The sequence below is a fragment of the Athene cunicularia genome (assembly GCF_003259725.1).
Source record: "Athene cunicularia isolate RWA chromosome 3 unlocalized genomic scaffold, athCun1 chr3_part1, whole genome shotgun sequence".
Lineage (NCBI taxonomy): Eukaryota > Metazoa > Chordata > Aves > Strigiformes > Strigidae > Athene > Athene cunicularia.
This window is the reverse complement of record NW_020799097.1, coordinates 66,110,627-66,122,471: the sequence shown is the minus strand read 5'-3', so window position 1 is coordinate 66,122,471 and position 11,845 is coordinate 66,110,627. Positions and strand designations below refer to the sequence as shown.

At 37.9% G+C, this 11,845-nt stretch overlaps 1 protein-coding gene across 1 annotated transcript; it reads left to right on the top strand.

Moving 5' to 3' along the window:
* The first annotated feature begins 3,873 nt into the window (after nt 1-3,873).
* ADAT2 (adenosine deaminase, tRNA specific 2) lies at nt 3,874-8,541 on the top strand. The gene is made up of 4 exons (XM_026845881.1): nt 3,874-5,653; nt 6,226-6,332; nt 8,017-8,089; nt 8,205-8,541. The coding sequence occupies exons 1-4, from the start codon at nt 5,521-5,523 to the stop codon at nt 8,243-8,245; spliced, it is 354 nt and encodes a 117-aa protein (XP_026701682.1). The 5' UTR covers nt 3,874-5,520; the 3' UTR covers nt 8,246-8,541.
* The last annotated feature ends 3,304 nt before the right edge of the window (nt 8,542-11,845 follow it).

Below are 11,845 nucleotides of genomic sequence, written 5' to 3'. Positions count from 1 at the left end.
TGTTCTTATGCCAGCATCATCCATTATTTTACATAGCTTGGATGTCATGATCATATTTCCTTTTGGCTTTTGTTTTTCCCTGTTTTCCCCAAGCCAGCTGTTTAATCTCCTTTTAGGAGACAGGCTTTCTTTCTGCATTCGTTCTAATCTTGTATACATCCATTCCAGCTTGGATTCATCTTTCTTGAATTCACTTAACCAGAACTGTATACTGTATTCCAGATGGACTTTTTCTTGTGCTTTATTTGATAACATTAATACATCCCGTTATCCCTGAAAGTAAGTCTACCCATCTTTTCTGGAGCTTCCTTGGTCTTTTATGCTGTTTTGTTATTCATTTGTTGTTTTGATTTTTATTTTTTTTTTCCATCTCTAAGGCCATCCACCTCTTGGTTGACACTCTGACCCTGTCTCTTCTGATGATGTATTTTATCACGTGAAAGCCATCAATCACATAGTTAACTGTTTTCTGTGTTTCTCCAGTTAAGGCCATTGTCACAACTGAAAACATTTAAGCAAAATGATCTTTGAGCATCTTTACTTATTAGTTCCCTCTGGACAAATATTACCCTTTTCAGTGTAACTTCTCTTCTTTGCTTGCTCACCTTACATTTCTGGTGCTACTCAGTTTTCCCCAGACTGACAAAAACGTCACTTGTTGCACTGTGTCAGATGCGGAGTAGAAGTACAGAGAGGTGAGACTGGCATTTCTCATGCCTAGAAAAAACATTTGTCAAAGGAAGTTACTAGGTTAATTTAGTGTCAACTATCTTACTTTTGTTTCCTTTTATAGACTAGTCCTTATAGGATTGCTTTCAAAGTTTGTTATGTTGCCTGTTTTGCTGTTGAGACTCTCCTGGATCTGTATGGGATTGTGTATCCTTCCTATTTTTCATTACCATGAGTCTGTTTACTCTGACAGGTTTCAGACATGATACTCTCCCCTGATATATTAGAAGCATTGTGGTGAGATTGGCAGCCTCATTCACAGGTTCTTTAGTATTTTTCTGATGGAGACGATCTATCAACTTGAGTTTTTGACCTTCATCCTTCTTCCATACCCTAGGCAATTTCATAATTTTAAAGTCCTAATTCTGTATCTCATATGCTGTAATTTGTGCTTTCATATTCTTATTTTGTTTTTTGACCACCTTCTCCACGTCATTTTTATGGAAAAGGCAAAATATTAATTTTGTTTTGGAGTAGTACTGTAATTACATTTGAGCCTCATCTCAAGGTCACTGTAGAAGTTCTAACTCCTTTATCACATGGTTTCTTTCAAGGTATTTTTACTTTTTATGTAATTTGTTTTGGAAGGTTGACATTTGGTGATTCTTCCTTTAGCCTTTGCTTTCTGACCTCCAAGATGTAGCTTTATATTGGCTTTTTTCACTTCTTAAAAACTTTCTTCATGCTTTCAAAAAATGATCATTCATCCAGTTAGATCTGCAGTCCTTCCCTACAATTCTGCCCTTGCTCAGGAATCAATTTGCCACTTTATGTCAAATCAATTTTGTCTTCTCCTTGAGTCCCTTCAACCTCTGATCTAACTGACTGGAGTTAGGTGCAGGTAGTGTCTTCTTTATGCCCTTTTTCATTCTGTTCCTAAACTGCTCATTTCAGCAAAAAGATTTATTGGCTGAAACCTCTCCAATTTTTCTCAGTTTGTCTTCTGTCACCCTGCACACTTTGTTTCTGCCCCGCATGTCTATAGCAGCACGCATTAATGTCAGAGATACTGTGCGTTGGAAGTTACTTGCAAAATTATTGATCATCATCACATTCTTCTGGAAGAAGGGCATTAATATACAGCTGTGGTTTATTTTATGGTTTTAGGAGCATGGCTGTGGCATCAGCATTTCAAAATAGTTAGGCATGTCATTACTTGGATTCGTTGGGCAGTAGTGTAACAAATGTCTGTGTAAGACATTCATTTTTGACAGCCTGGCAGTATATTCACAAGCTTGTGCCAATGCTGTGTTCTCTCTGGCAGTTCTTACACTTGCTTGTTCACAGTCTTGCCTCAGACCAACATGAAAATTTTCTTCTTTATAACACGTGACCCTTTCCAACTAGAACCCTTTTTTTGGCATCTTTATTCACATGTGTGATGCAATCATTCACACTAAAATGTTTTCTGTCTTAGGTCCTTTATTGATACATGCAGATTTCTCCTCTTTTTTTATCTCCTGTTGGGTCACTGTAGCATTTGTCTTTGCCCAGATCATCTTGCAAGTACAGTACACAATAATTGAAAGTGTTGTTTGCAGTCTTAAATTACTAATGAAGCTACAAGATAATATAGAACTTTGAGCTTTGGCCCCCATTACTCTCACTTGTTAATTCTGGACCAAGATTTAGTAGGTAAGCTTTTTAGGGCAGTAATGGTATCTTTATTTGCCTATAAAACATTTGCCCCAGTTTGGGGCACTATTTTAAGACTTTGTCAAGGCTTTTTCCCCACAGATGTCAGCTTCAAATAATTTTTCCTTGGAACACCATTTACCACTCCTACCAATTCTTTTCCCCTTTCTACTCTTACCTGCTTTTGTTTTCTTGTCTTTAAAATAGTGTATAAGATTGGGCAAGTTAAAAACCAGTAGGGATTTATAGAAGCTTTTGAACTGAGTCAGTGACTCAAAATGAAAATCATCTTTTTTGTATGTTATTTTACACGCAGCAAGTCAATAACAAAGACTCTCTAGTCATAGCTCAATACAAAATAAAGTCTTAAGACAGACCTAGAAAGTCAGTTTTTCCCCCCACATCTTGTCTTTAAGAGGGACCTTTAGCAGATGCTTAAAGAAGGAGCTCAAGAAACAAGAAGAGAGTAGTGTAAACCTTTGCCTTGTGTATCCACTTCTGCAAGTGAGTAGCTTAGGGACTTCCAGAGCCCAAGACTGTATCTGGATCATTGTCTCTGATAGCTGTCTGTGCACATATCCTCCATGAATTTGTCTAAACCTTTTTTGAACTAATTTATATTTTTGGCTTCCATAGCATCCTGTGGCAATGAGTTCCACAATTTAATTATGTGCTTTGTGAAAGAGTACTTCCTTTTGTTTGTTTTAAATCTGCTGCCTGATAATTTCATTGGGTGCCCACTTGTTATGGGAAATAATACATCACAATTTACTGTTTGCTTTTCCACATTTTTCTTAATTTTTATAAACATCTACCATAGTTGTCTTAACTTGGGAAACTAATGACTGTATCTGGTGAGTTAAGAGCCATAGCCTAATTAGTCTCTGTCCAGGGCCTGTTCTATAGCTTGGATAATGTAGCTTTCTCACCCTGTGGTGAATTTGTCTTGATGTTCCCATGTCTTCCTGAGGTGAGATGACCAAACCAGTATGTAGTACTTAAGGTGTGGATGCACTGGGATCTAGTAATATCCTGTATTAGTGTAATCTCTTTGGTGTAGCTGTCTTCTGTCACCACAGAAGCTGGTATGACTTAGAGCAGCTGCACAGCTCTTCTTAACTTGGACTCCCAAGACCAGCAAAAGCCTAAAAGCTACTGATGTACTCAGTATGAAGCAGTGTCATAGGTTAGATGCATGTTTTCCTCCAGTAATGAAGGCTTATTGCTTATGTTTTCAATTCATGCTCAAGAGTCAAAAAGCGAATATGGTATTCGTGTCTCTTCTGATCTGAGGGGCACAAATCTAGAATAGACACAACTTACACTTTTGAGTTACGGTAGCTGTAGTTGTTCTGAGGCATCATTCTGCTGGGGCGTTATGCTTTGAGACTTCAGCTGATGTGATCTCATTTATTCAACTAGGGAACCTTCATGGCAACATGTCATTAGTAGGTCTGGAGGAATCATGTCTGCAAGTTGATTCAGATCCATGTTTTATTCTGTGTGGGTTCAGTATTATGTTAGTTCAGATCCCAAGTGCACTCATGGCATAAATTTCTTGATTGTGACTGCTTACCATGCTTTGGTTTGTGTCTCAGAGATGGCAAAGTGTCTTCCTTTCAGTTGAAACTATACTGCACTCAGATGAGTCCAGAAAGATGTACTCAGCGAGCATACCTAATACACTCCAGTTATTGTTGGCAATATACTGTCCTATGGCCTAAGCTGGAGCTCGGCAAGCGTGAACTCCCCTGAATTGGTGTGTAGTCCTCAGCACTATTTTGCTCTACAGCTAAACTCCTCTTGCACTGTGCTGTTTGCTAATGTAGGCATAGGTAATGCAGATCTCTGTAGAAGTTTTAAAATATTTTTAAACAGAATTAAACTTGCCACTAAGTTACTTATACATGAGTCCTTTAGCATATATTGTAGAGCATCTCACCATTATTACCACAGATCTTCACAGTACAAAACCATTAAGCCAGGTTCATGTATTGAGAGGAAGTTATCTTAAGGTCACATAAAGACATATGTAGTGGAGGTGCAAGTATAATTTGGATTGATTAAGTCTTAGTCTAATGTCTGTGTCAAAAAGTCTTTTTTTCCAGAATAGATTAAAAAGAAGCAAAATACTAACAGCCTTAATTTAAATAAGAATCGGGCTTTGTAACTGGAGAGTCCTTTCATAACTAGTACTTTGTGATATTTTGCTGTGACATTTGATTGGCAAAACACACTGTCGCAGACATTCCAGAGCAACCCTGGGACGTTATTGATTGTTTTTGTCTCTGCAATTAAAGTCACACTTGAGGTTTTGTGCCACACCTGTTGCTGTAACCTATGAGATACTCATCATTCAGTTGTCTGGGATGAAAAAAAGAGAAATCAATATTCTGTCTGTTTGTAATCAGGCATATGCTGCAATTCCTGCCTATTACTTGAGGGGCTTAATGTACATGTACGTATTCCCAGGCAGCATTAAGCCTGATGCAGACCAAAAATACTGTGTTTACACAGTTAGGCCAAGCAGTTCCAGAAACATTCTGAAATTATTGCTTATTCACAATGTATTCGTGCCATGCAGGCATGGTAACATTGTCAGAGGGAGGAAAAGGTACTAGTAGGAGCAGTTTCTTAATAATTCCAGAGAAAGTAACTCAGCCTTCATTCTTGCTCTTGGAAGCACAGTGGGCTAGATCAGTTGTTTTAAGTCAGTTTTGTGCATCCCTTAAGCCTCAAGCAGAGCTTTCATGCCTTCTCTTGCTATGCTGGCATGACAGAGAGGGGAGACTTCTGAGCAGACTCCTCTGCCTAGGAACAGGTAGAAGAAAAAAACTTGTTTGTGTTTGTTGGTTTTGTGTATGCTGCATATGAGATGGATGTTGAATGTGTTCTTTGCTATTTCTTTTGCAGTTTGGGCTGCATGAAATTTCTTCTGCAACTTGAACCAGCAAAGAGGTGTACTACAAAGAGACTTCTCAAGAAAGCATTAGATTACTTCTTGAACAGAAGTGAAAATAATTGCATTATTAATAAGTTAGATGTCAGGCTATCATGCCTTTGACTTGAAAGAATAATTTTATGACATTACTGTGAATCAGTGCAAACTTTAAGAAAATGTTTATTTTTATCTCCTAGGCTACACGACATGCAGAGATGGTGGTAATCGATCGGGTCCTTGACTGGTGCAAGGAACACAACAAAGAGTATACAGAAGTGTTTGCGCACTCGGTATTGTATGTAACTGTAGAGCCTTGTATCATGTGCGCAGCTGCCGTGCGCTTGATGAGTATCCTTCCATGCTTATTCATGCTGGGAAACCATATGTCAAAATGTTACTCTTCTGGCGGTGAGCCCACAGAGAAGGGCTTGATACTGTCAGGCAAAGCCAAAAGGGATAACATCTTCTGGTCTGGGAGCCTGCACCCACCTCCATTGGCTGCATGCTAAATGGCGAGATATTCAAGAATGAAACGGAAATTGCACAATTGTGACAAACAACACGTTCTCTTAGGGATGTAAAAATATATTTTAGAGATAATGTTATTATGTAAAGTGAGCTAGTCTCAGTTCAGTGTTCAGTTCTGAATGTTGTAACAATCAGCAAACCATGGCTTTATGCTTCTGCTTTGGGATTCATGGTTCTCCTTTTCTGAGGAAGGTGGATGTGTGCATCTTCAGCAGGACATCTTGCATTACTCAGAAGTAAGCTCTGATTTTATGAGGGAAGAATTGTAGTACAAACTAATTTAGTTTGAAAAGTACAAGCACATTTTAGTGAAATTTAATGACTACTTAAATCAGGCTACTGTATTTCCTGCTCACTTTTCACTTTAGCTTAATACCTTAACTTGTTTACATAAATTCCACGGGTCGTATATGGCTGTCGAAATGAGCGATTTGGAGGCTGTGGCTCAGTTCTGAGCATCTCGTCTGATGATATGGTAGACACAGGAGAACCATTTGAGGTAAGTTATAAAATGTTTTCCTTTGTTTTTCAGCTAGGGTACTTGTACCTAGCTTTTTTACCATGCTTTGAGAATGTTATGTGTCCAGTTTAAGAGGACTCAGATCAAAGATGATCAAAGTCAAGTAAACTTGACTTAAGAAGAAAATAATGTTAAAAAAATTAAGTCCTAAAAGAAAAAAAAAATTGAGGAAAAACCTGATGACAATCTTAAAATATTTAAAAGGATGCGTCAAAGATGAAAGGAAAGAATTACAGTTGTGGAACAAGGTAAGGAATAAATATATCTAAAAGATATGTAATACTTAAAACAGTAAGTGTTTACTGCAGGAAGAGATGAGGGAAAAATTATTTTAAACTGCAGAATGTACAAACACATAATCAATAAAGATCAAGTAACAGCAACTTACTAAGTTACTGGGTATTAGCTAACTGGAAATTATTGTATTTTTGCTCCCAGTCTACCCCTATATGAGGTAAATGCATAACTTTAGACTTACTTCATATAGTTCCAATCTCAAAATAAATGTGGACTGCAAAAGTAGCAGAGGAGATTTAATGCAGATATTAGGAAACTTTCTGAACAGTAAGGTTACTGAAGGACTAGAACAGAGTGGGGAGAATGAGCCATCTTTGTCATTTAAGAAAGGCTGGACAAGCATTCAGTGGAGGTATAGTATACATAAATCTAGCTCCTTTACAGCATTATACTAGTATACCTATACATACATATAGAAAGAGAGTATTTATAGCATTATATTTATTACATTACACAAAGTTGTAGAGGATCCTGCTTTATACAATGGTACTGATTAGGGTTCTTAGAGTTCTTTTCCACACAACATTTATGATTTAATGAATGTAAAAAACAAGTAATATATTTCAGCATTGTAATAAGCACTATAGGCTTAGGGCTCAGAAAGAATTTCTATCAGCAAGATGACACTGTTTGACAGTCCATTGTAAACATATTAAGCACCTTTCTGTCAGGGTGTTTGTGAGACTAGCATCTGAATTAATTTGTGTAGTCAGTACTGGAAGATTGTTCATCTGCTGACATTTGCATGTGGTATTTAATTTTTCTATATGTTCAGAAGAAAAACGGAGAAGATTTTTCCTTTGTTTCTCTAGGCAACTGTAGTGGGATGTATAGGTGTAATATATTATTTTCCAGCGTGGATGGAGATTCATTCAGTGTTAGTGACATTTAAAGGTTTTGTCATTTGTCCATGTTCATGGCCTGGAAAAAAATTTTGAAAGGACAGAAAAGGTCTGAGAAGTGACTGCTAGGAATAAAGAGTTGGTGTGTGGACGAATGTTTTCTGGTAGGGCTCTTAGGTACAAATACCTTGGTGTATGTCTCTTACATTTCCTAGTGCTTGAGGGGTATATGAAGTAATCTGGAAACACATTAATAAGAAAGAAATTGGAGATTGCATTAAAATGTTATGTAAGTTACTAAGAAAGTTTGTTTTGCCTAACTTTAAGTTATTAGGGAAATTGTTTACTCTGCTAAGCCTCAACAAAGTATTTTTCAAAGGTAGTAGGTATTCAGCCTGAAATTTTCAGACCCCCAAATTGACAGTACAGTTGTTTCCAATTGTTCTGTACTTAAGGCATTATTGCGAAGCATGGAATGTGTTATTCTCAGATGTGCTCATGAACCATCATTCTAATTTGAACAGTGCGTTTCTGGCTATCGTGCCAAAGAAGCGGTGGAAATGTTAAAAGCTTTCTACAGACAAGAAAATCCCAATGGTAAGTTTCACATTAATGGATCCATTTTGATCCCAGTCTAATTTAAAAGAATGCTGCCACTGGCATTACTGTAATGCAATTCTGATGGTTTTTCTCCCTTTCTGTTTCTTGGCAGCACCAAAATCAAAAGTACGTAAAAAGGACAATCGTAATTAGCCTGATGGGGGACAGAAACTGACCAAAAAATGATACATGAAGGTGACTCCAGCATACTTCTCTTTCAAAATGTACAATTTAACTATGTAGTCCAATTAAACTATGTCTGATGTTCTGTACTGGTTTTACTAATTGGATACTTACTACCTGTTCCCATGTTTCTATGTAAGTGATTTCTCCGTATCATACATGACCAAGGAAAAGACTAAGTGGCTGTTTTTAGAAAAAGGAAAATGTATGGTTCAAATTCACTTGTTTACAGCCAGTTGGATCCATTAAAACGATGTCCTTCTGTACATTCTGGTGTATTTTCTTTCCTTATGTCTGTGGAGAAGCATCTTGCTTTTCAATAGTAAATGTTTGCTTAGGGAAGTAAGTATAATCTCTTGGAATGTTAAGTTTGTAAGATCTTCACAGTCCTTGTGTGTATATTTAATCAAAAGGCATATAAGGAATTGTACAGTCCTTAAAGACTTGAGATAAGACTGTTTTTTTGTTGGTTGGGTTTTTTTTTTATGCCCCTCTTTCAGGCCACTTCTGAAAGTCATGTACATATGTAGACAGGTATATGTGCAGCATCACACTTCTCCGTTTGTGTGTGCTATTGCTTATTAGGTGTAAGTAAGCATCACTTGGCTGCGCAGCATCTTCATACAAAGTTGTGGAGAAAATGGCCACAACACTTTAGACTGTCCACTCCTTTTGTGAATATTAGTATAAGAAATGCTCTGTTGTTAAGAATCTGCTAAGAAATAGAATTTGGTTTTGGCTACTCCATTATAGTAACTGAGATGGGCAGATGCATGTGAAAACCAGGAAATGAAATTGGTAATAGTATGAAGAAAATATATTTGAGATATTTATCTTTTTATAAGAGTGGTTGGCTTTGTAATTTCCATGTACTTTGCTTGGCCATGCAGTAATTTATAATCCAGAAGAGGGCCTTACAGTTCCACTAATGAATTAAGAATACAAGTACAGTTCAATCTTGATTATATACCTCTTAGCGGATACTTGTGAAACTGTTTATAGTCTATTCGGCTGATATTCAGAAATTCAAGAAATGCCCTAGCTTTTTTTTTTTTTTAAATGCAAAAGTGGTTAGAATTTTGTGGCTGTAAAAACTGAATACAATTAAACCTTTTAGATATTTCAAATAAATACTTTCCAGAGTGTTTTTTTAAAATAACACTAAAAGCATTACTTTGTCACCATTGCTCCTAATAGCTTAGAATTTGTGTTTTGTGTATTTACTTATTGTTTAGAGAGTAACATGGGAAAGAAGCATTTTTACCATAATAGCTATTTTCAGAGTTTAGAAATAGCATTCTTTTTACTGACATCGGTGACCTATCTTGTTCTCCCGACCATTACTTACAGCACTCTTTCAAAGTCTTTTCCTTTTCATAACCAAAAGAAGTTAATGACTCTGTAGAATTCATCAGCTTCAGAGCTCCGAGGGCTCACAAACCAGACAGCTAAGCTGGAAAAGCTATTTAGGCAAAGACTCTTCTGAATGACTGCGATGGCTTTATTGGAAAGAAACGGTCACACCCATGGTTACAGAATTGGCTGGTGATGTAAGATAGCTCTTTATCTGTACGGATGCATACATTCAGTTCTCAACTGGACCATAGTTTTCTTGTACCTTGAAGTCACTGAAGTCCAAATTAAAGACATTACACTTCTAGCTTGTCACTGACATCAGTGCAAGAGGAATTGGAGCCTACAAATTGTTTTGGACTGGGACCTAAATCAGCACCTGTTCTTCTGCAGAGGGGATAAGAACAATTTCCTTCCCCACTACCCTCTTTCAAAGAAGCATGTTGTTAGCATTTGGGTAGTGTGACAGTAGGAGCCATGTAAATAAGTAGAAAGATTACTGGGAGTAGGACAAAATACATTTTAAAGGCTCTGTCCAATTCTACAGTTCTCAGAAGTGAAACAGAAGTATTTTGTAACAGGAATCAGTGGTAAGTTGTCACTTAAAAAACAGTTTAAAAGTCCTGCTCAAAGCCAAAGAGACTGGAGAGGGTGGCAAAAATAAAAATCTCTCTTAAGAGTGATCAAGGGTAATAATGCACATCTTAGAAAAGGGGTATGAAAGAGGAATAGCATAGCAAGCTAAAAAATATGCTATTACAGAAAGGTTATAAAAGATGCTTTAGTGTAATGTGTGAGCAAAAAACCCTAGTCTAGTATTAAGAGGCACATTTGGATGTGTGGGGTTTTGGTGGGGTTTTTGTTTGGTTTTTTTCAGTATAATACCTAGTTTGGGGAACAAGCTGTTAAAAGATGCTAACAGCAAAAATGTAGCCCATTCTCCTTAAAATTCTGTTACTTAAGAACGATACCTCCGCACCTGCAGGTATTTTTATAAAAGGGGGAAATTAACTCGTGTTTGGAAACAAGCCGCTCATCAGAGCCATGGCATGACATCTCAACAACTGGCACAGGAGTGGCTGCCCCCTGCTCTCCCCCCGCAGGCAGTGCTGCGCTGTCCTCCCGCCCTGCTGTTGGCCTTTGCTTACCCTCAGAGGTGTGCCTGGGCTGCTTCTCCTAACCATGAGCATCGTTGCTGTTGTTTAGAGTCGGACTCACAAATGTGAGTGCTGCACAAGGAATTACAGAGATCCTGGGCAGGAGGCTCCAGGTTCAGGGTCAGAGAAATGTCTCTGTGGCTGAGCTCAGGGTGGGCCAGAAGGCAGCCATGACAGTTACAGCCCTATGAGCTGACCAGTTTCAGTGCTCCAGATCAGAAAATGAAGGTAACAAGAGAGTTGGAGAATACAGAAATAAGGATGTCAGAAAGAGAATGGAACCATTCTCGCAACGCCTGTTCAGTGAGGAGACAGTTGCTCATGGTTGTGGTAGCACAGGCTTGGTTTGTAATTGCCGCTACCAAATAAAATCCTGCTGCAAAGCACTCAGAAGCACCCCAGGAATCAAGAGCTGAGGGGTTGCACAGCCTGGAAGAAGTGCTGCTGTCTGCTTGCTGGGGACCTAATTCACAGTCTTTGGCTATAGCCCTGGAAGAGCGTCAAGAGCAACAGCTTTAATTGTTACTGCTACCTGGAAAGCTCAAAGTAGCAGCTTATAAATGATGCTATTCTTTTTCAGAGTACTTTTATCTAGTTGTGTCTAGGTTTTCATATAGCAGGCCTCAAGAGCAGCAGTAAATATATTTAACTGGCTTATTTAAAGAGATTTAAATGCTTCACCATTTTTCTCTTGCTGCTTGATAAATAAAGAGGTAGGCTTCAGCATTACATTTACCTTGGACTGCATTTTTGCCAGTTCATCACAGGCAAACATGATTTTAATTCAACCTTTGGTTTGGTTGTCAATAGTCTGACATCAAAATATATTGAACCAGCTAGGAGGGCAAAGAAGCAAAACAACACGGCTTTGTCTCTGCTAAACCGATTACAATTGACAATCCAAGGCTATAATAAATACGTCTTGTGACTTGCACACAAGGAGAGCCTGAATTTAAATTACAGCTTTGGGTTTTGAAATGCTCACTGATCCATTCCATTCCCATTAAGAGCGCCTTCCGCTCTGCAAAATTAAGTGATATCTTTACATGACAGTTTAGTT

Bases quoted from the DNA above. Each gene is read 5' to 3' on its own strand.
- ADAT2 (XM_026845881.1), top strand. From the start codon at position 5,521: ATGGTGGTAATCGATCGGGTCCTTGACTGGTGCAAGGAACACAACAAA. The intron at 5,654-6,225 runs GTATCCTTCCAT...ACTTGTTTACAT, and splicing joins AGCTGCCGTGCGCTTGATGA to AAATTCCACGGGTCGTATAT. The intron at 6,333-8,016 runs GTAAGTTATAAA...TAATTTGAACAG, and splicing joins ACACAGGAGAACCATTTGAG to TGCGTTTCTGGCTATCGTGC.